Genomic DNA, 20,871 nt, shown 5'->3' on the forward strand with positions numbered 1-20,871 from the left:
TCCAAAAGCGTTATTGCTTAAAGTCATCCAAATTTTCACTATAATATATCCTATAAATTAAGCACATTTTAAATTATGTGTCTTTCATGCTATTAATCTCTTACCATATATCTGATTTTGATCTTTTCAACAATTTCTGCATGGATCTCTTCACATGTAATAGTTTCGTAATTTTAGAAGAGGTTCCAAGTTTCTCAAATTATCATTAGGAATAAAAGCTGAATTTTACATTTTCAGATAATAATTTTATAGTTGAACTTATTTATAGGTGAATGTGGGTAAGAGTGTGAGCCACTGTTGGATGAATTTGTGCTCAAATGCCTCATCATTTACTTTTTAGAGATTACATGATTAAGACATCTGAAATTCCATTTTTTCACCTAAATGCTAATATTACTTCCTGTCTCATGATGGTTATTTTAGGATGATTAAATGAAATCAAGTGTCGGATATATGAATAACCCAATAAAACTATGATAAATTTAGTTACCAATGTCATTAATTAAAAACTTCTTCAGAGAATAACTCTACGCTGATTAATCTTCTCTAAATTTCTCTCTTACAAAATGGCAGCACTACAAAACATGCAATTACTAAATTAATAATTTGTCATATTTGTTGTCTTCCTATCTTTTGCTCACCTTTTAGTCAAATCTCATGTCATACTTATTTTTTGTCACTCACAGGGCCCAATGCAAAATGGAATTTATGATAAAAAGTCTTATTAATAAGCCAATTAACTTACCAAATTTTTGTGAACAAACAATATTTTAAAAACTATAGTTTTTTTCAGGAGTGTCTGGGTGGCTCAGTGGGTTAAAGCCTCTGCCTTTGGCTCAGGTCATGATCCCAGGGTCCTGGGATCTAGCCCTGCATCAGGCTCTCTGCTCATCAGGGAGGCTGCTTCCCTCTCTCTCTCTCTCTCTCTGCCTGCCTCTCTGCCTACTTGTGATCTCTGTCTGTCAAGTAAATAAAGTCTTTTAAAAACTATGTTTTTTCTTCTGATATGACATATTCATTTTATGTTTATCAATCAATATTTTAAACTCACTCGACCACCAAATTTTTTTCTCTTTCCTACTTTTCACACCACCACTAAATACAAACCATCAATCTTCTACCCAAAGTATAGGCCATGGAAAAATAAGCATTTAGGCTTCAGTTAGACCACTAGCCATATACTAATGTCATAATTTATTAGTATGTGCCTCTTCCCCATAGGACCACAAATAAAACATAAAACACACTTAAATAAGTATAAAAGAAGGAGATAAAAAGGTGGTAAATAATCCAACTTTTCCATTTGCTATCTACAGATAAAATGCATATCTATATACATTCTAGGGGTAGAGAGAGAAAAATCAGCTATATCTATATGTTTAGAAATAGTTTATCATCAATTTAGCAAGTCTGTAATGTATTTTAAAGAGCAATTGTGAATATTTTCAACTTTCACCTTAAGCACTGACTTTAAAATTCTGAAGAATGAATGTGTCCACTATAGCTTAATTGACCTGGATAAAAGTGTTTGATATAATTTCCTCTTGGGTCAGAGCGGAATAAGATTAGGAAATTAGGTCAGTGCTTTAAATCTCAATATATGGTTCTATCACTGAATAAAATTGCAGAAGCACATTAAATGTGAAACACTGGAACATTTTCCAGCATGACTTACACATTTCTCCTGGACTAATTCTTCACTAAATCAGATATCTTCATTTGGCACATTATATATAAACACAATGATTTCAAAAATAAAGTTTGAAGAAGTTGCTATCATTAGGTTTGATTTTTACTTTACTTAAATGTTAAATTATCTTATACAGTAAAACATACAGATGTGTTAGAAGAAGCCCAACTTGCAGAGATCCACTTTTATATAATTTCTCTAATGTTCTTTATTGCAAGCTTCAACAGGTGAACATTCTCTACTATATCAGTGAAAACAATATGTCTATAGAATAAAATTGAGGGGCCCCTGGGTGGCTCCATTAAGGGTTTACCTTTGGCTCAGTTCATGATCTAAGAAACCTGGGACTGAGTCCTGCATCCAGCTCCCTGCTCAGTGGGGAGTCTGTCTCTCCACATCTCCCTCTGCCCCTACCCCTGCCGTGCTCTCTCTCCTGCACTCTCTTTCTTTTAAATAAATAAATGAAATATTAAAAATAATAATAATAACCTCAAACTCAACACACAAAAAAACAGATAATCACATCAAAAATGGACATTGGGAGATAGAGAGAAGTAAGTTGGGGGAAATCGGAGGGGGAGACAAACCTTGAGAGACTGTGGACTCTGAGAAACAAACTGAGGGCCTTGGAGGGGAGGGGAGTTGGGGGTTGGGTGAGCCTGGTGGTGGGTATTAAGGAGGGCACATTTGCATGGAGCACTGGGTGTAGTGCATAAACAATTAATCTTGGAACACTGAGAAAATACAATTAAATTAAAAAAATAAAAATAATAACAATAAAATCTAAACACACTAATACAAAATTTGTAACCATCAAATAGGCTCTGTCATTTTGTCTTAGTAAAATTGCTTTGGTTTCCACAGTAAAAATAAATAATCTTTATTCTGAGATCTAATAGCATTTTTATAGGAATGAAAATGATCTATATTATTTCTGTATATATTTGCTCTCCCCAAAGATTTATATATGTTATCATTATTATTAATTATTGGCAGATATAAGTTTATAATTTGAGCAATGTAACAGCCATTTTATAAATATAATTTAAAAAATTAAATCTGCTAAAATGTTTCTCTAATAATCAGGTTTGTTTTGAATTTCACCTATTGTAATTTTCTCTATTTCTAATGATAATAATAATTATTATAAGTCATGTCTTATTTATCTTAATATTTCAAGAGTAAGGAAAATCTTGGATTACTCTATAGTTACGAAAAGTTTCATCATGATATGCATCAACTATTATAATCTTGCAAAGTTAGTCTCTACTCTAAAGGATAAAACACATTTGCACAGACATGCTATTTGGTAATATAGGCCATTATTACACAGTTTTTGCATCAGAAGTTTTATAACTAATGATAACATATCACTATGATAACATTATAAAAATTTTTGTAATTCCTAATCTCTACTTCTTTAAGTTAGGAAATATACATTTCAACAAAAAAAGGATAACATGCATTGTGTTCCAGAATAAATATGTACTATGTTAATTATGGGTTTATCAGAAAATACATATACTAACCAACAGTTTTTTCATTAAGACTTTTTTTTAGATCAGTTTATAGCAAAATCAAAGGGATGGTCCCAAGATTTCTCATATATCCCTTCCTCCTAAACATGCATATCTTCTTCCATTATCCATGTCCTCCACCAGAGTGGTACATTTGTCACAACTCATGAACCTACATTGACAGATTATAATTATGCAAAATCCACAGTTTACATTAGAGTTCACCCCTGGTGTTGTACATTCTGGGTTTGGATAGATATACAATGGCTCATATCCATCATCATGGTATCGCACAGAGTATTTTCACTGTCCTAAAAATCCTCTGTACACCTTTTCTTCATTCCTCTTTCCATAACTCTTGCCAACCACTGATCTTGTTACTGTTTCCACAGTTCTTTTTTTTTTTTTAATTTGGTATGTCATATAGTTGGAATCGTACCATATTTAGCCTTTTCAGAAAATTTATTTTACTGAGTAATATTCTTTCAAGCTTTCCTCGTGTTTTCTCATGGCTTGATGGCTCACTACATTTTAGCACTGAGTAATATTCCTTTGTCTGGAGGTATCATAGTCTGGATGTATCATAGTCCATTCACCTACTTTGGCACGTCTTAGTTGCTTCCAAGTCTTGGCAATTATGAATAAAACTGTTGTAAAAACATCTATTTGTAAGGTTCTGTGTAGACATAAGTTTATGATTCCTTTGGGTAAATACCCAGGAGCACAATTGCTGGATAATATGGTAAAAGTGTATTTAGGTCTGTAAGAAACTGCCAAACTGTTTACCAAAATGGCTAGTTCATTTTGCATTCCCACAGCAATGAATGAAAGTTCCTGCTGCTGTTCCACATCCTTATCTTCATTTGGTGTTGTCAGTGTTCCAGATTCTTGGCCATTTTAACAGTTGTATAGTGCTATCTCATCTCAATTTGCATTTCCCTGATAGGATACGATTTGGAGCATCTTTTCACATGCTTATTTGCTAACTGTGTATCTTTACTGGTAAGGTGTCAGTTAAGGTCTTTTGCCCATTTATTAATTTAGCTGTTTGTTTCTTAACCTTGCATTTTAAGAACCCATTGTATATTTCTGATAATGATCTTTTATCAGATGTATCTTTGGCAAATATTTTCCCTAGACTATGCTTTTCTTTCTCATTCTCTTGACATCATTCCTCACAGACCAGAAGTTTTTAAGATGAATAAAGTCCAACTTACCAATTATATCATCTGCGGATCATTCTTTAGTGTTTATCTTAAAAGTCATTATGGTACCTAAAGTCATCTAGGTTTTCTCTTGTATCATCATCTAAGAGTTTTATGGTTTTGCATTTTGTACTTAGGTCTGTGATCCATTTTGAGTTAATCTTTGTGAAGGGTATAAGGTCTGTGTCTAGATTCCTTTTTTTTTTTTTTTGTATATATCTAGTTGCTCCAGCAACTTTTTTTCCTTTTTCTTCTTATGCTAGTTCTTTTTTTTCTTATTCTAAGAGGATACATATATCAACAAAACAAAGTCCAGGAAGTTGTGCAAACTTTAGCAGAAAAATTAGCATTTCTATAAACTTTATATCATACAAAATTAACCTATGAATTTCTTTTTTTCCCTTCTACATAATAATGATTATCTTATATGCTGATGATCCTAATATAATATAATATTAAAAGCACTTGACTTAAACATAGGTGCTTTTCTTTCCAAACCATTTGCATATGCATTTCTTATGATAAATGTGAAAGGCACACACTTAGGCATTCAGTTATTGTGAATGAAAAAAAAATTAACCTTGAAATATAGAATGTTATGTTCACAATGATACAGTAGGCATATTCAATTTAGGTGATATATGTGCAAACTCAAACAACTCGTTTGTTTTTAAATTCTGTATTAAAATTAGTTTCCTAAAACTTAGATCTTAATATCACATTTATTCGTGAAAATTAAATGTGTTTTGCCTATATGGAACATTATTAAGAAATTCAGGGCTAGCAAGGCTTTTTAATTTGAAATCATGACCTGAGCTGAAATCAAGAGGATGTTATTAAGTAAAGTATTAATTAAAACACACACACACACACACACACACACACACACAGAGGTAAGCATGAGAACTTTTAACAAAGTGGTATGATCTGTGCCTTGTATGAAATGGTGGGGTATAAGTTATGCAATACCAGCTTCACAAAGGATATAGACATATATAAATCAAGGGAATTTATCAATACATCAGGGACCAGGAATCATGGGAGTTAATCTATCCAGGACAAGAATGAAGAAGAATATAAATAAAGAATAGAAGCATGGGTTATATGGTAGAATTATATGGGGTATGAAAGAAAATCTGTGTTTAATGAAATAATGCGTTTTGGAAATAATAATCTGTTGTATTCAGATTGATATGTTCCCAATTCAAACAATGCATATGTAAAGCTAAATAGAATGATCTAAATAACTGGATTGAGAACACTTAGAAAAGACATTTCATCCAAAAAAGCAGACTGTTTTCATTCAGAATAAGTTAAATTAACATTATGCCAAAGGGCTTTTTAGATGTTCATCTGTTAGGCTCGTAATACTTTTGCTCTTAGAGGTTTGTAAGTGTATAGACAATAGGAAGAATTACTAAGTAGGATTTTTTTCAAATTCTACTAGATTCCCAATTATTCTAATCATCCTTCATAGATGAGTAGAACATTTTGATTAAGAGATTTAGAAAGCTAAAAAAAATTTAGAGAGCTAATGGCTTGATTCAGTGTAATCATTTGACTTACTCCACTTAATATCATTAAGTATATAATACAAAAAGAGATCATATTTTCTACATGTCAAATCCTCAAATATAATTTGTTTTGCATTCTTAATAGCACTACAATTAGAGCATGAATAGCAAGTAATATAAGTAATACATACCAAAAAATTGATAGCAGATACTGCGACTTGCCGGTTTCCAAACGCTAGAAAGTAGGAAAAGAAGATGTAATGCAAATATTCATATTTTGGATTGCCACACGGTAAACATAACTAAAGCAATGTTGATTGGGTATTACTACCCTCTAATCCAAAGTACTCTGATGTATGTAATTAACCCTTTGGGATAATACTTATGCAATCTGAAGGGATAAAAATATTTTTGCTTTCAACATACACTTTTTTTCTAAGTCACCTAATTATATTTGAAATACAACAGGAATCTATTTTTAATTTCTATTATTAAACTCTTTAAAGGCAGATTTAATCTTTCATTTGTTACCTTAATGGCCCATAATATAGCATAATATAAGATGGCACCCAATGATAGCTCTTGTTTTTTAATGGTTAACAACAAAAGAAATTTGCTAATAAAAACAACTTTTATTTTTTGCATTGATATTTTATGATAGGTAATATTTTAAGTATTTTTAAATTTTTCTGCTAAAAACAAATAAATGAGGCAAGTATTAATGTTCTCATCTTAAAAGAAAAATATAGGTTATGCAAATTCTCAAATAATATAGAATAAAGAGTGAAATAGAATTTAAGACATTGTCCTAAAGTTACTTTTATCATGGCAGAGAAGGTGGAATATACAAAACTACCAAAAATAAATTTTTTGATAAGCTCATGATCTGTATTAACAGTTGCATTCCCTTTTCTTTTACGTGTGTTTACATATAAATTGCATTTATGTAAACACATTTACAAAATTGCAATGTCTCATTTTAAATCTTGCATATTTTATAAGAATATATTTAAAGGCTTTTCTAATATTATTAAACTTTCATGATAAAAGCTATGACAACATCTGCATTGTAATGTATAATGTAGCTAAGTTTAAAAACATTAAATATTATCTAATTGCTGCATAATTAGTGTTACTTTAATTTTATATATGTCTAGTAATACTGCTTCAAACATCTTTCTTTATAAGTCTTTTATGGAAGTTCCAGTTCCATGGGCTAGAAACTTAAAGGATAACTTAGTCAAAAGTTATATATGTTATACGTATGTTATATATATGTATCTATGTATAGATATATAGATATATACACACATACATATATAGTATATATATGCATATATATACACACATAGCATATATGTATGTGTATATATATATGCATATGCACATATTTAAAATATGTGGAAGTATTGGAAGTTTTGTTTTTACAAAGTGTATATATCTAACTATGAAATAAAATACATTGATACATTAATGGAAAAAATTTGGAAAATAGATAAAAATGTAAATGGAAATAAAATACATTAAAATCCCATTATCCATGGTAAATCAGTTAAAATTCAGATTTTCTCCTGGGAATATACATATTTGTTATGTACATAAAAGTGTTGAACACTTTTATAATCCCTTATTCCTCAATATTATATTTGTCATACAACTAAGCAACATTTACCATGTAATTAAACACTCTTCTCCAGCTAAATAAAATATACATATATAGTTTTTTTTAATTTGTGCCTATTTCTAGACTAGACTTCATTCATTCAATAATACTTATTAAGAAAAGGACAGGCACTATACTGTGTGCTTGTGATAAAATCAATTACAAACTAAACCAAAAGCAACTCTTATCTTAATAAAAATTACTGTCTGAAGGAAGTAATAATAATCACAAGATAACAAAGGGAAATTTGCAACCCTGATAAGTGTTACTAAGAAAGATCTATATAGGACTTAATGTGAGAGCTAAAATGACTGATTTAATCAGGGAGATCAAGGAATGCTCTCAAGTACAAAGATGAACTCTGGTTTAGAAGTTGAGAACATTTCACGTAGCAGGACAGTAAAGACATACCTTGTTTTCATTTTTTAATGAGAATAAATAATGATGTGATAAAAACAGGTACAGGGACAAAAAGTATAATTTTAAATATTTTTAGTTTTTTATTTCGAAAAAGCAAAGTTACAGACAGTGTAATCTGAAACAAATTTTCTAGAAAAAAATTCAGCCATCATTAAAAATTTCTGTAATTTTCTTAAAAGATTTCATTTATTTATTTGTCAGAGATAGGGAGAAAGAGAGAGCGAGCACAAGCAGGGGTAGGGGTTGGCAGAGAGAGAAGCAGGGTCCCAGCTGAGAAAGGAAGCAGAGCTGGACTACATCCCAGGACTCTGGATTCACAACCTGAGCAGAAGGCAGAGGCTCAACCCACTGAGCCACCCAGGTGTCCCAAAACTTTCTGTAATATTTTTTATAATTTTTATAATATTTTACATTTTGCAAGAAAAAAACAGGTTGTTTTTCTTTGCTGCTGATACTAACATTTATGTATTAAGTTTTCTGAACATATGCATGCCAGTTTGCAGTTAATGGAATATTCCTGCCATTGGGAAGTTTTCAATTATGATAATTTGTTTCTTATTTACTTTAAAATATTTTCAAGAAGTATGAAAAATCACTTCCTTAATGGTATATGTAGTGGAAGTACATAATACGTTGTTTTTTATTCAAGTTAAGGTGTGTAAATGTACAGATGTTATTAATTTTATGCAGTCAAATCTGTTGAGAATAGGACTATACATGGTATTTATTCACTTTCCAGTTGGAATCAGTATGGTAATGTTACATATGTTTTCACAGAATCTGGGGCCTGTTTACATTTTATGCGTTTAAGAGTCTTGAGAAAAATAAAATTAGACTTTTAAGTCCTCATTTTCCTAATCATAATAGAGAATATTAACACTTACATAATAATATTTCTTATGATAAAAGAAATAGAAAATTTTACAACTACTGACAAACATTAAGTTTTCAATAAATATTTTGCATATGTTAACAACAATCAGCTTCTATTATTTTTCATCACATATGTGAATGCTGGGATGCCTGGGTGGCTCAGTCGGTTAAGCATCTGCCTTTGGTTCAGATCCTGATCCCAGGGTCTTGGCACTGAGTCCCGCATTGGGCTCCTTGTTCAGCGGGGATCCTGCTTCTCTTTCTCCCTCTGCCTGCTTCTCCCCTGCTTGTGCTCATTCTCTCTCTCTCTGACAAATGAATAAATAAAATATTAAAAAAGAAAAAGACATGTGAAGGTAGTAGCATTTTTCAGAGGCTCCACTTAAACATTCTATGGAGCAAAAATATCTGTCTGTAATGTTCTAAATTTAGTAGGTACATCTCTGATAAAATATTTTTAGAAACTATATGATGTTAAGAAATTTTCCCCTTCAGTATTCATAGTTATTAGTATTTAGAAGAATTTAAGTTTTGAACATCGCAATGATTTACTTTTAGCATGCTCGACTAGATTTCCTGATCTTAGTAAAGATTCTATAGTTGGTACTTCAAGCACAGATATTAAGATGGTTTAACTTATTTTATCAAATCTAAAATAAACCCTGACTACTCCCTTTATTTCCATTTCAAATTTCATAAACACCAGAAATAGACCAGAAAAAATAATTGTCAGTTACCTGTGAAACCTCAACCCTATAGCACTAGAGCCCTGTTGTGTGCCTTGAGGGTTGCAGTAAAAATTGAAGAGAGAAAAGTGCACAGCAAATAAAAGAAATGGAATTCTTTGATGAGGACAGCTATCCACGTTTAGGGACTGAGGATTTAGGTTTGGTGCATTGTGCTTTCCACCAAAGTGCTTCATCTGAGTCAATGGTCAAGACATTTAATAAAGTTATAAACTTTATGTTACAGAAACAAATTGCTTCTATTTTTTTTCTTATTGAATTACATTTAATATAATAATTCCATATTTACTGTCTATTTTTAAAAACCTGATAGGTGAGTTTATGTGATTATGTGATTATATGGAATTTTTCTTCTTAATTTTCACTCTTTCATTTTGCTATCTGTCATTTTAGGAGGTTTATAATCAACTCATATTTTTGCTAGAGTTCCTACGGAGAGAAAATAAATCAAACCATGTCAGTCAAATTTGGTCTTTTAAGTCCACATAAAAATGTAATGGAGTGTGATATGAAAACTATTTAAACTGACATTTTTTTCATTATTTGCTTCTTTTTTTAAGTTTGCCAGGTTGTTCGTCATTTCTGTGTAGTTTAGAAGAGAGTTTGATGTTGTCAAATCAGTATTGTTTCATTAGAAAAAAATCCTACATACACGGTGGTGTATACTGTGGGTGATTAATGTAGTAGGCAATCCAAGAAGTAAATCCCCAATAAAAGGCACAGCCCTACAAATAAAACATAATAAAAGTTAGCGAACATATATAATCTATCAAATCATTTGAAATCATCCCATACACCTACATGACACACTGAAGCTTTTTTTTTTTTTTGGTATGAAAAATGGTATGCTCTAAGCAAGATAAATGAAATGCCTCCTCACCCAATAAAGTAGCATTTTACAAGTACCTATTTGCTATCACTAAGAAAAGGGATTACTTTGCTCAATCCTTATTAATATAAATGGGTACTTAGGATATAAGGTAAATGTAACAATATATTTTAGAAATATTTTTCAATGGTCTTTGACTATAAAGCAATAAATATGGATGAAGTAATAAAATAATAAATAATGTATTACATAAAATATACTAATATTCATTTTCCAACAGTAAGTGAATAAAATAATGAATTATTTAATCATTAGTAAAATATATCTTGACAGATTGTAAAGGGAAACTTCCTAGTTCCAAAAATCCTAGACTATAAAACTGATCTTGTACTGATATGATAAATTTTAATATCTTGTGCCAGAATAGAAGCTAGTCTAAATGATTTTTGAGGTTTCTAAGACTTTTGGATTTTTTTGTTTTATTACCATGACAACAATAGAAAAGCAATATAAAGAAACAGGTATTTGCCAAAAAAGACAGGAAATTTTTAATAAGAGAATATTTCCTATGGAGAGTAAACTTTAAATTGGAAATTAAAATAAATTGGAAATAGAATTGGAAAATTGAATTGCAGCATGTCATCCAATGTATATTTCCACTTCAATATTTCATAAAACTTCCCGTTTTCTTGACAGCTATTTGATGGGATGGTTATTAACTCCTGAATTCACCATTTTTGGAAGAGCAAAGACACTGTCATCTCACTGACAGCTGTCATAAATACACGGTATTGTTTCATCAATGTTATCACATAGATGTATTTTTATAGGAATGTTGATGTATGACATCCCTCGTCCTCAAGCAGCATGTAAAGAATCTGAATTCAGTGCTAAGTATTTCCAAAATTAAGGGTGCCTGAGCATGCATGGCTTATAACAAAAAGACATGGCAAATCTTTTATGCAGAGTTATTGGTTGAACACTGCTCCAGTGAAATAGGTCACTCAGGAAGTGGCATTTCAGGAGCAGATGTTTAAGATATGATGACACTGTTGAACAGAAAAATCTAAGCATGAGGAAAATAAATATGATTGTACTATTTTACGGATGACTAAATACACAAAATTTCCAAATAATAATTAAAATTATAAAACATATCAATCCCACCTTTATCAAATTTTTCAAAGGCGTATGTCCTGAAGAAACTTTATGGACAAATAAGGTTTCCAAAAGATAACGGATATAGTGTATACAATGACAGAAGCAAGCCAAGCTAGAAAGAAAATAAAACATGAACATAGTAAGTTCTCTTCCAAAGGTCTGGCTTGCCTTAGACATAAGACATTTTTTGTTAGTTTACTAAAATGTTATATATTTATTAAGAAATGTTTCCAATAATCAAAGCATGAATGCTTATTTTAATGCATTTATTCTAGAAATTTTCTAAATTTATTTCACAGCAGTATTGTCACAATAGTTTCTATAAATTTACTTCTGATGATGCTCAAAATATTTTATAATACCAGTCATAATGTGTTTGCTCACACCTACTCCAGCAATATATAATGATTATAAATGTACTCATAACAAAATGCCTCATGAATGAAGTAGAAAATGTACAAGGTTTTTTATCTAAAGCTGACACACAATGTTACATTAATTTTATATGTATAACATGGTGATTTAAGAAGTTGTATATTTTGCTATGATCCCCACAACTGTACCTGTCATCTATCATCACACAATGCTATTATAATATCATTGACTATATTCTGTATACCGTGTCTTTCACTCCTGTAATGTATTTATTCTGTAGTTGGAAGCCTGTATCTCCCATTCCCCTTTACCCATTTTTCCTGATTCCTCAATCTTCTCCCCTCTGCCATTGAAGACAACATGGATGGACCTACAGGGTATATGCTAAGTGAAATAAGTCAGATTGAGAAAGACAGATAGCATATGATTTCGCTCATGTGGAGTCTAAAAAATAAAATGAATAAACACATAAAAAAAGCAAAATCAGGGAACAAACGGATGCCAGAGGGAAAGATGTACAAGTTTTAAAAATGTCCAAAATCTACTTAGAATTCATTTGACATTTTATAGTATTCAGAATAATTTTTCATTGTCTGGTTGTCCTTTAGCAAAAACCTTACATTGAAAGGTTTGAATTTCATTTATTTATGGAGTCAGTGCATCTTTTGTTTCCTTTAGTTTGTTTTATGTTTGTTTTTTCCCTACCTAACAAATTGTAGTATTTTCTTGGTCTCTCTGTGAGTTTCTTTTTGTTTCTGCTTTCCAATTGACAAGCTCTTGTTGCCATCTATAAATTGTTTTAAAAGTAAATGTGAGATATGATTTACAGAAGTATATTTTATGGCTTATGCTTAAAATATATGTTTGTTAGAATCTGTATTGATTTTGATAAAAATATAAAATTTCAATAAGTGTGGTTGCTATTCAAGAAAATCAATATGGATCAAAAATTGTACACTTAAATCAATAAAGCCTGAACAGAAAAATCAGCATATCATTTACTCTATGTACAAACATTGACTCTTCATGGGATTTTATTTTAACAGAATGAAATAATGATTTTTGGTTAATAATAGTGACTTTTGGGAAAACAAATAGATAAACATAAGCCAACCTGCCTAAATCATCAGTGAATTTACTACTACTCACTAATTCATAAAAAAATAAGTGTGCACCTATTAGGGGAGAGACATTTTCTATGTGTGTATTTCTCTAAATAATAGACAAATTCTGTGAGAAATCAAAGAACAAAGTGTAGATATCAAGGGGCAGAGCTTTCTAGACAGTAAGACAAGAAAAAGGAAAGGCTGTTATTTAGAAGAAGGTTTAAGAATTGTAGGTTCAAAGGATTGACAAGGGAATCAGTATCTCTCCTACCTTTTTTGTTCTTCACTTGAATGATAAAGTTTTCCTCTTTCTAAGAAAGCATAAAGTGAGGTTATGTCCAGCTATTTAGCAGAGCACTAAACGAGAAATTTTAGTTCATGCTATGATTAAATTAGTTCACTTAGTTTTCTGATGTTATACTGGCATAGTACATACAGCTGTATCTTACTCTTTCGATGCATGTTACTCTCATGGTTTGTTGCCCCCTCCATTTTCCCCAACTTCCTTCTCTCCATCTCCCCATGTCCTCCATGCTATTTCTTATGCTCCACAAATAAGTGAAACCATATGATATGTTACTTTGCACAGTGTTGGTAACTCACCATGTTCGATTTCATTCCAAATATTTCCATTTAATTATGGTTGACTTCCCTTCAAATATCCACTCTTTCTCTGTGCAGTGCTAAACTAAGTGAATATCCATGAATAGGTTTGGGTCCAGTTCTTTTTCCTAATCATAATTTTCAAAAAAACTTTATCACATATGTTTCAAGATAGGAGTACTATGAAAGGAAACACAGTCTTGCGGTCACTGGGTGGCTGTTGATTAAGCAATTGCCTTCCACTCAGTTCATGGTCTCAGAGTTCTGGGATTGAGCCCAGGGGGCTCCCTGCTCAACAGGGAGTCTGCTTCTCCCTTTTCCTCTGGTCCCTCCCCCTCTCCAGCTCATTGGTTCTCTCAAATAAATACAATCTTGAAAAGAAGAGAAAAGAAAAAAGAAAAGAACAGAAAAGAAAAAAAAAAAGAGAGAGAAAGAAAAGAAAAGAAAGGAAAAAAAGAAAAGAAAAGAAAAGAAAGGAAAAGAAAAAAGAGAAAACACTGTCTCAGTTTTATAGAACTATGCCAGGTTTCTGTTGTGGAAGAATATGAAGACAATGTTCAAATAAAATGCTGAAGACATAAGAGATTTTGCTATTAATGGACTTCTAATTGCAGAGGTAGAAGAATTCCAGGAATTGGGAAGGACTCAGTGAAAGCAGCACAGAGAACTGTGGGGTTTATCAAGATGTATGAGAGAAGAGGGATGGCTTTAAAGTATGAGGTTAATAATGTGGGGGTCCTAAGCAGGGATTTAAGTGACCAAATAGACATATTTTCTTGCATTCAAGGCAGATGGTCCAACTGTGTGTGTCCTATGTGTAGGAAAGGTTTCTAGGACTGCTCTTCCATCCCTGATGATGCAGTTAGAAGTCCTTAGGGAGGTTTGGTCTCAGCCTCAGTGCAAGCAGTTCACTTGATCCCTATGGCAGAAAAAACCTTGACAATTTCAAGTATGTGTCCTCTATCTTAACTACTGTTGATTGAATAAAGTTCAAACAAGTTTAACTGGATCCCTTTCACCAAACTGTGCATCCCCTTTTCATTACTTGATGGGGATGGGGGTAATATAGGAGATACTGCCTTAGTTCCAGTGTGCAAAAATTTCTAAGAGATCCAAAGAATTTTGTGGTAGTTGAGTCACATATAGATCTAAGCTAGCAGAAAAATAATTTTGAACTCTGTGAAATGATTCAAAGCCATTTTGGAGAATTAACAGAGTGGGAGCAAATGGACACAGCATTTGAAATTTGATCTTCTTAACTTTGAGAAATAGTAGTCACTCATCCTAAAGTTGGGTTGCCTCAGAAACTATGTGATTATTTTATAGATCTCGGCTAGACACTTAAATTTCACAAGTAGTTTGTGTGTTTGTGTGTATCTGCTCTGAAATGATTTCCTACAAACTTAACATATTTGCTATTTTGGAACAACATAGTGCAAATTTTTGTCACTGAGATGTTATAAAACATTCTGTGTTTGTGTTTAAGAATAGTAACCAACTGTCAGTCAATTCCCTTAGAATGCCACTAGGAAAAAAAGTGTTTTTTTTTTTTTTTCATGATGCGTTATATATCTAGTAGATGTAATATGTTGATCTAAAATAGGAGTACATTTATATTGTCTTTATATTGAACTTTCCACCCCAGACTTTCTAAACAAATTGTTCATTCCCTTATTCCCTTACTAGAGAGAAAAATGGTAATATTCTACTAGGCCCTGAACAACTTGGCCATCATCCCTAAGAACCAATTTCCCCTGTCTCTCTTTGCTTCTGCCATACTAGACTTCTTTTTGCTCCTACAAAGCACCAAATTTCTTTGTACCATAAATCATGTCTACGTGAAATTTCCTATTTAAAATCTGATTCATTGCTCCAGAAAACAAAGAAATAATTCAAATGCCACTTTCTTAGAAAAGCCACCTCAGAACTCCCACCCAGGTCAGACACCTCTCTTTTATAACCTAGAATTTCTCGATGTGAAATAAATATGTTTGTAATTGGTTCATCTATCTAATCATTCAAAACATTTTTATTGAGTATTACCTGTAAATCAGGTAATGTTAAGCAGTGAAAATAAAATGGACATCAAAGTACATCCATTTTAGAACTTTATAGAGGGAAATAAACAAGTGATTATGTGAACATATAATTTTAAAGTAATAAATTGTAGAAAGGAAGAACATTTCAGTGGCATATTTGCATTGGGAAGAATAGGAATAGCTATCATGAGTAAGAAATACTGAACTTCTATTTCAAGTTTATGTAAGAGATAAGAAAGAGGTTACTGGGATGGAGGATGAGGGATAACATGTGTAAATGCCTTTGCATGAAAGGGAACATGGTAGGTATCAGAGACAAGAAAGTTCAGCTGTGGTACAGAAATTAAGTGTAAAGGAAAGCTCTATATGATATGAGAAAGTTAGGAGTCTAATCACTCTCTATCTTTTAGTATCCTTATGACCCAAATTTTATTTCTTAATTCACTTAGAGTTTAGTCATTAAATCAGGTTCTTTTTTATCTTTTTAACAAATTGCTAACACCACATCTCAGTGTAGTGTCTTGAATAATAATTATTCTCTTACTTTTCAATTTTGTAGGTGGAGGGAGAGAGAGACACAGAGAGATTATTCTCACAGTATGTTATATATTCTGCTTTGATAATCACCCTCACCGTTTTCTGTACTTTACTTTTACTTTTTACTTTAAAGTAAAATTTATTTTGAATTTTGACTTACTAAAGGTAACTTATAAAACCCTTTTGTTTTTTCCTGTTTTTTAGGTCATTGTTTCTTTCCTATAAATGTTGCCCATGAGAAGTACATATTTTATTATTTTATTTAGTTTTATATCTTAAGCCCTTTATATATGACCTCACAACTTTATAACTTTAAGTTTCTTGTGATATTTCTAAATATCCAGATTTCTTTCACTGTGATCATTATGAACTAATATTATCTATGCTTTAAGGTATACTTACCAGTTCCTTGTTTATAAATTTGCAAGCTCATGTGTATACAGTTTTTAAAGTTACTTAAAATATATTTTCTTAAATGTAACCCACTTTAATTTGGTTTATAAACAAACTTTAAATTTTTATCTGTGTACTAATTTATCTAGAGGTACTATATATATTACTTACTGTACCACTGGATGGCGTAATCTTCTGGAGCTCTCTTTCATGTCATATATGTATGGGATCCTCAAATAAAAGAGGAGATATATCAGCAGAGGTCCTGTGTATTCAGCCAAAAATACCTGAAAATAAGAAGCTGATTTAAATTAAAAAAATAAATTTTTGTAGATATTATTAAGATTTACATGAAAACACAAGAAGCATATCTACAGACTTAGCCTACTGAATGAACTTGTAAAAGGGACACATAGCATTATCTGTAATTTAAAATGAATTATACTAGGTGCTAATATAATTCACAAGAAGTCTTCCTTGCAATAACTAGCCAAGACTTAAGGAAAGGATAATTATAAGTGGTGAATTTAAAATCAAAACAAATATTGAAAGTAATGTAATTATTTTTTCATAATTTGTACACAGTGGTTTTCATTTAACCAACCAAACTATTGTAAACATATTTCTCTGTGTCTCCCCAGACCCATTTACACTCCATCTTCAATGTGAACTGTTCTTATCACTGAATGGAATTAGCCTCAGTGACTTTTTTTTTTTTCCAATTTACACAGCTGGGTTGTCTTGAATTTAATTGATTTGATATCGATTCAAATTGAAAAAAATTAATTCTCTCTTCTGGAAATTTTAGACTTTAATTCTAATGAGTCTGAGTAGATAGTTAAAAGGATTGCCTTCTGAATTCTGGAGCTGAGTCAACCTTATATATGGAGAGAGATATCTGATCTATAGAGAGATAATCATTAAGATTTGGAAAGATAATTGGAAACAAGGTTGTTTGTATAAAGATTCGCTGGCTAACTGGCTTTCTGATAGTTTTCTGAATCTATGATGGTCCATTATTAGTTTTCTTTTGATGCTAAAACCAGGTTAAAGTCACTCTGGAATTGATACAGAAAAAAGAAAGTAATTTATCTCTGAGTGTTCAAAGAGGAAGAATTCAGACATGACAATGATAAATTCAATTGCCATTACTGCTTTGCTTTGTCTTTGCCAATTTTCATCATTTTCTAAGAAAGAAAAACTTAAAGCTGCACATGTTTTACTCAAATATCCAGGTGTGCATGTTGATTAGAAATTATGTTATTTCTCGTGAGAACTTTGTATAACTACATGGTTAGAATACATGATATATATGCATGTTTTATATATATATATATATATATATATATATAAAATTATGTCTGTGTGTTTGTATACACACAAGTATAAACATTTTTATATGTAGTTTTCTTAAGGTATACTTTTTCTATCCCGTTAGCCATGGAAGACTTTTATATGAGGGTAAATATGCAACATCTGATTAAGTCAGTGTAAAGCAACTTTTTTACTGTTAAACTATATTAATTTATGGCATACAACATGCCTGACTATTCAGAGGTAAAGAAAAGTATTTACCACTTGTGCATGTCTGATAATAGAGTTCAGTTAATACTCCTGAATTAGAGTAATTATTTTATTACAACAAAAAGCTTAAAATACTTATTTCAATGCCATATGATCTAGTCAAGTTAATTTTGAGCAAATCCTCTAGTAATATATCAGTAATGAAAAATGTTATGAAAAATAGTTAACCTTGACCACATGTCATTCTTTATTAAGTTAATAAAAATGCTATCACAAATATGAAGTTTCTTTGGATCAGGAAATTAAACTACAGTCTTATCTCCATCATACCCTAAAAATAAATCAGGAGAACCTGCTGGCTTACAGTAATATGTTCAGGGAGGCCCAATATTTTATCATAAATATTATTCATGCTGAAACATGGAGGTTAAAACAGTACTAAAGTACGAAGGCTATATCCTGACCTGAAAGCAGTAGAGAATGATAAGAAATAACATTTGGACAATGCATCTTTCAAAAAAAGGTCCACTTGGGTGCAAATAGGAAAAAAAAGGGGAAAGGAATGTTTTATTAAACTTAGAAAATAATCAGAAAATAGCTTTTTAAAGTAAAAAACAAGGACCAGATAGACAAATATTAATAAGACATACATCTGAAAAAAAAATTCTTCTCCTACTAAAAAGAAGCAAATCCAAAACCAAAGCCAAATAAACAAATATGCCAGTTATAAGCCCTAGGATATCAGATGAATTTACAAAGACTAGGAAGTCCATTATAAACCAAAAGTTTGTTGGAAGTTATATATTCAAAATAAGCATATATACTTTCTTCTTACCTTGAAGATAAATATATATAACATCCATATTATGTAATATATAATCATAGTTATAATATATATAATGTACATTTATATGTATATATATAATATAGCTATACCATAAAAAATTATAATTATATAATTATATATATTATACTACTTTTAAATTCCAATTGATGTCTAATATGAAATTATTTTCATGCTTTGCCTTTATAGAATGATCACTGTACTAAGCTAATGTGCTGCTTTAAATGTAAAATTTAAACTGATAGAAGGCATAGGATACAAGGCATCCTAGGTAACAGATTTTTTTTGGAACTTCAGTGGAATATTCAACTTGGGATGTCTAAATCGAAAAAGGAAGAAGGCAATAAGATGTTTTAGAAATGTAATTTGAAACACACAGCTGCAATTGTTGAGAACTGATTAGAATCTTTGTGCTTAGACTGGGCTTAATGCATTCCATCTCTCGAAAAAAAGAAAACTTCTTAGTGCTATTATTATTGGGATGGTGTTGGCTTTACTTCTTTTTTAAAATTACAATTGACAGTTGAAAACAAAATAAATTGCCTATGTCACAGTTGTTGAAAATTACTGACAAAATAAAGTGGTGTCATCCTTAATCTTCTAATGATGGGAGAGCTATTTAAATTATGAGAGAATTTCTCAACAGTCATACCACTTTGTACTGAATGAAAATCATTGAAGTTAATATAATATTAAAAGAAGTTTTTGTTTTGTTTTTGTTTTGTTTTAATTCAACCATTATATTCATAACATGTAATGAAGAATTTTATTCTAGGTTATTCAAACCATTGTAGTGAGATCAGCATGAAAACTTGATCAAAATGTTTTTCAGGGTTCCAAGAGCTACTGAGTCATTGAGAATTAGAAGGTCAGGATTTTTTAAACAGGACTCAAGAATAGTGATTGACTCTAGGATTTGAAGTCTGATAGCAACCTAAGAAGACTAAATCTTTAGAGGGTGCCTGAGAAGGGAGGGACAAAAATTGTTGGTTGGCATCTTTTAAAGACAGAAATGGCCTTATAAAATCACCAGGATTTGGGTTAAGACCTAGAGCCATGATGAAGCAGAAGGAGATCTGTCTTTACGGGTACTAAAGCTCAGCCTAAAATCATTTCAGCCATCAACTGGATTAAGACAACCTAGACCAAATGCCATTAGTCTATCTGCAGGATGATAAATCAGTTTGACAGCAGAGTAACATGATTCTAGGCCTCAAGTTGCCTTTACAAGTTGTTCATGGGTGCCTGGATGGCCCAGTTGGTTAAGCAACTGCCTTGGGCTCAGGTCATGATCTCAGGGTTCTGGGATCAAGTCCCACATAGGGGTCCCCTTTTTCTGAGGGGAGCCTGCTTCTGCCTTTCCCTCTGCCTGCCACTCCCCCTGCTTATACTCTTTCTCTCTATCAAATAAATAAAATCTTAAAAAAAAAGACACCAAGTTGTTCATATATATTTTCCTGCACTAGGTCAGAAATATAAATGTATAACAGGAGTAAAGATACTGTAATCATATCCAAAAAAACCAGGAGATATTCAAAAGAGATAAACCGAAGATCTACAGAGTAGAATTATGAGACACATTTAAAAATTATATTTTATATATTCAAAAAATAAAAAAAGGGGCGCCTGGGTGGCTCAGTGGGTTAAGTCGCTGCCTTCGGCTCAGGTCATGATCTCAGGGTCCTGGGATCGAGTCCCACATCGGGCTCTCTGCTCAGCAAGAAGCCTGCTTCCCTCTCTCTCTCTCTCTGCCTGCCTCTCCGTCTACTTGTGATCTCTCTCTGTCAAATAAATAAATAAAATCTTTAAAAAAAAATAAAAAAAATAAAAAA

At 31.5% G+C, this 20,871-nt stretch overlaps 1 protein-coding gene across 3 annotated transcripts in view; it reads right to left on the minus strand.

The window, feature by feature from the left end:
- Positions 1 to 20,871, minus strand: part of TECRL (trans-2,3-enoyl-CoA reductase like) — a 121,588-nt gene that overhangs the window by 9,737 nt on the left and 90,980 nt on the right. For all 3 annotated transcript variants that reach the window (XM_047719417.1, XM_047719416.1, XM_047719418.1), the window contains exons 5-8: positions 16,843 to 16,958; positions 11,625 to 11,730; positions 10,281 to 10,353; positions 6,118 to 6,161 (exon numbers count right to left, since the gene is read on the minus strand). In XM_047719417.1, coding sequence (XP_047575373.1) covers positions 6,118 to 6,161; positions 10,281 to 10,353; positions 11,625 to 11,730; positions 16,843 to 16,958 — 339 coding nt within the window. The remainder of the gene's footprint in view (positions 1 to 6,117; positions 6,162 to 10,280; positions 10,354 to 11,624; positions 11,731 to 16,842; positions 16,959 to 20,871) is intronic.

Source organism: Lutra lutra, chromosome 2, assembly GCF_902655055.1.
Source record: "Lutra lutra chromosome 2, mLutLut1.2, whole genome shotgun sequence".
NCBI classification, from domain to species: domain Eukaryota; kingdom Metazoa; phylum Chordata; class Mammalia; order Carnivora; family Mustelidae; genus Lutra; species Lutra lutra.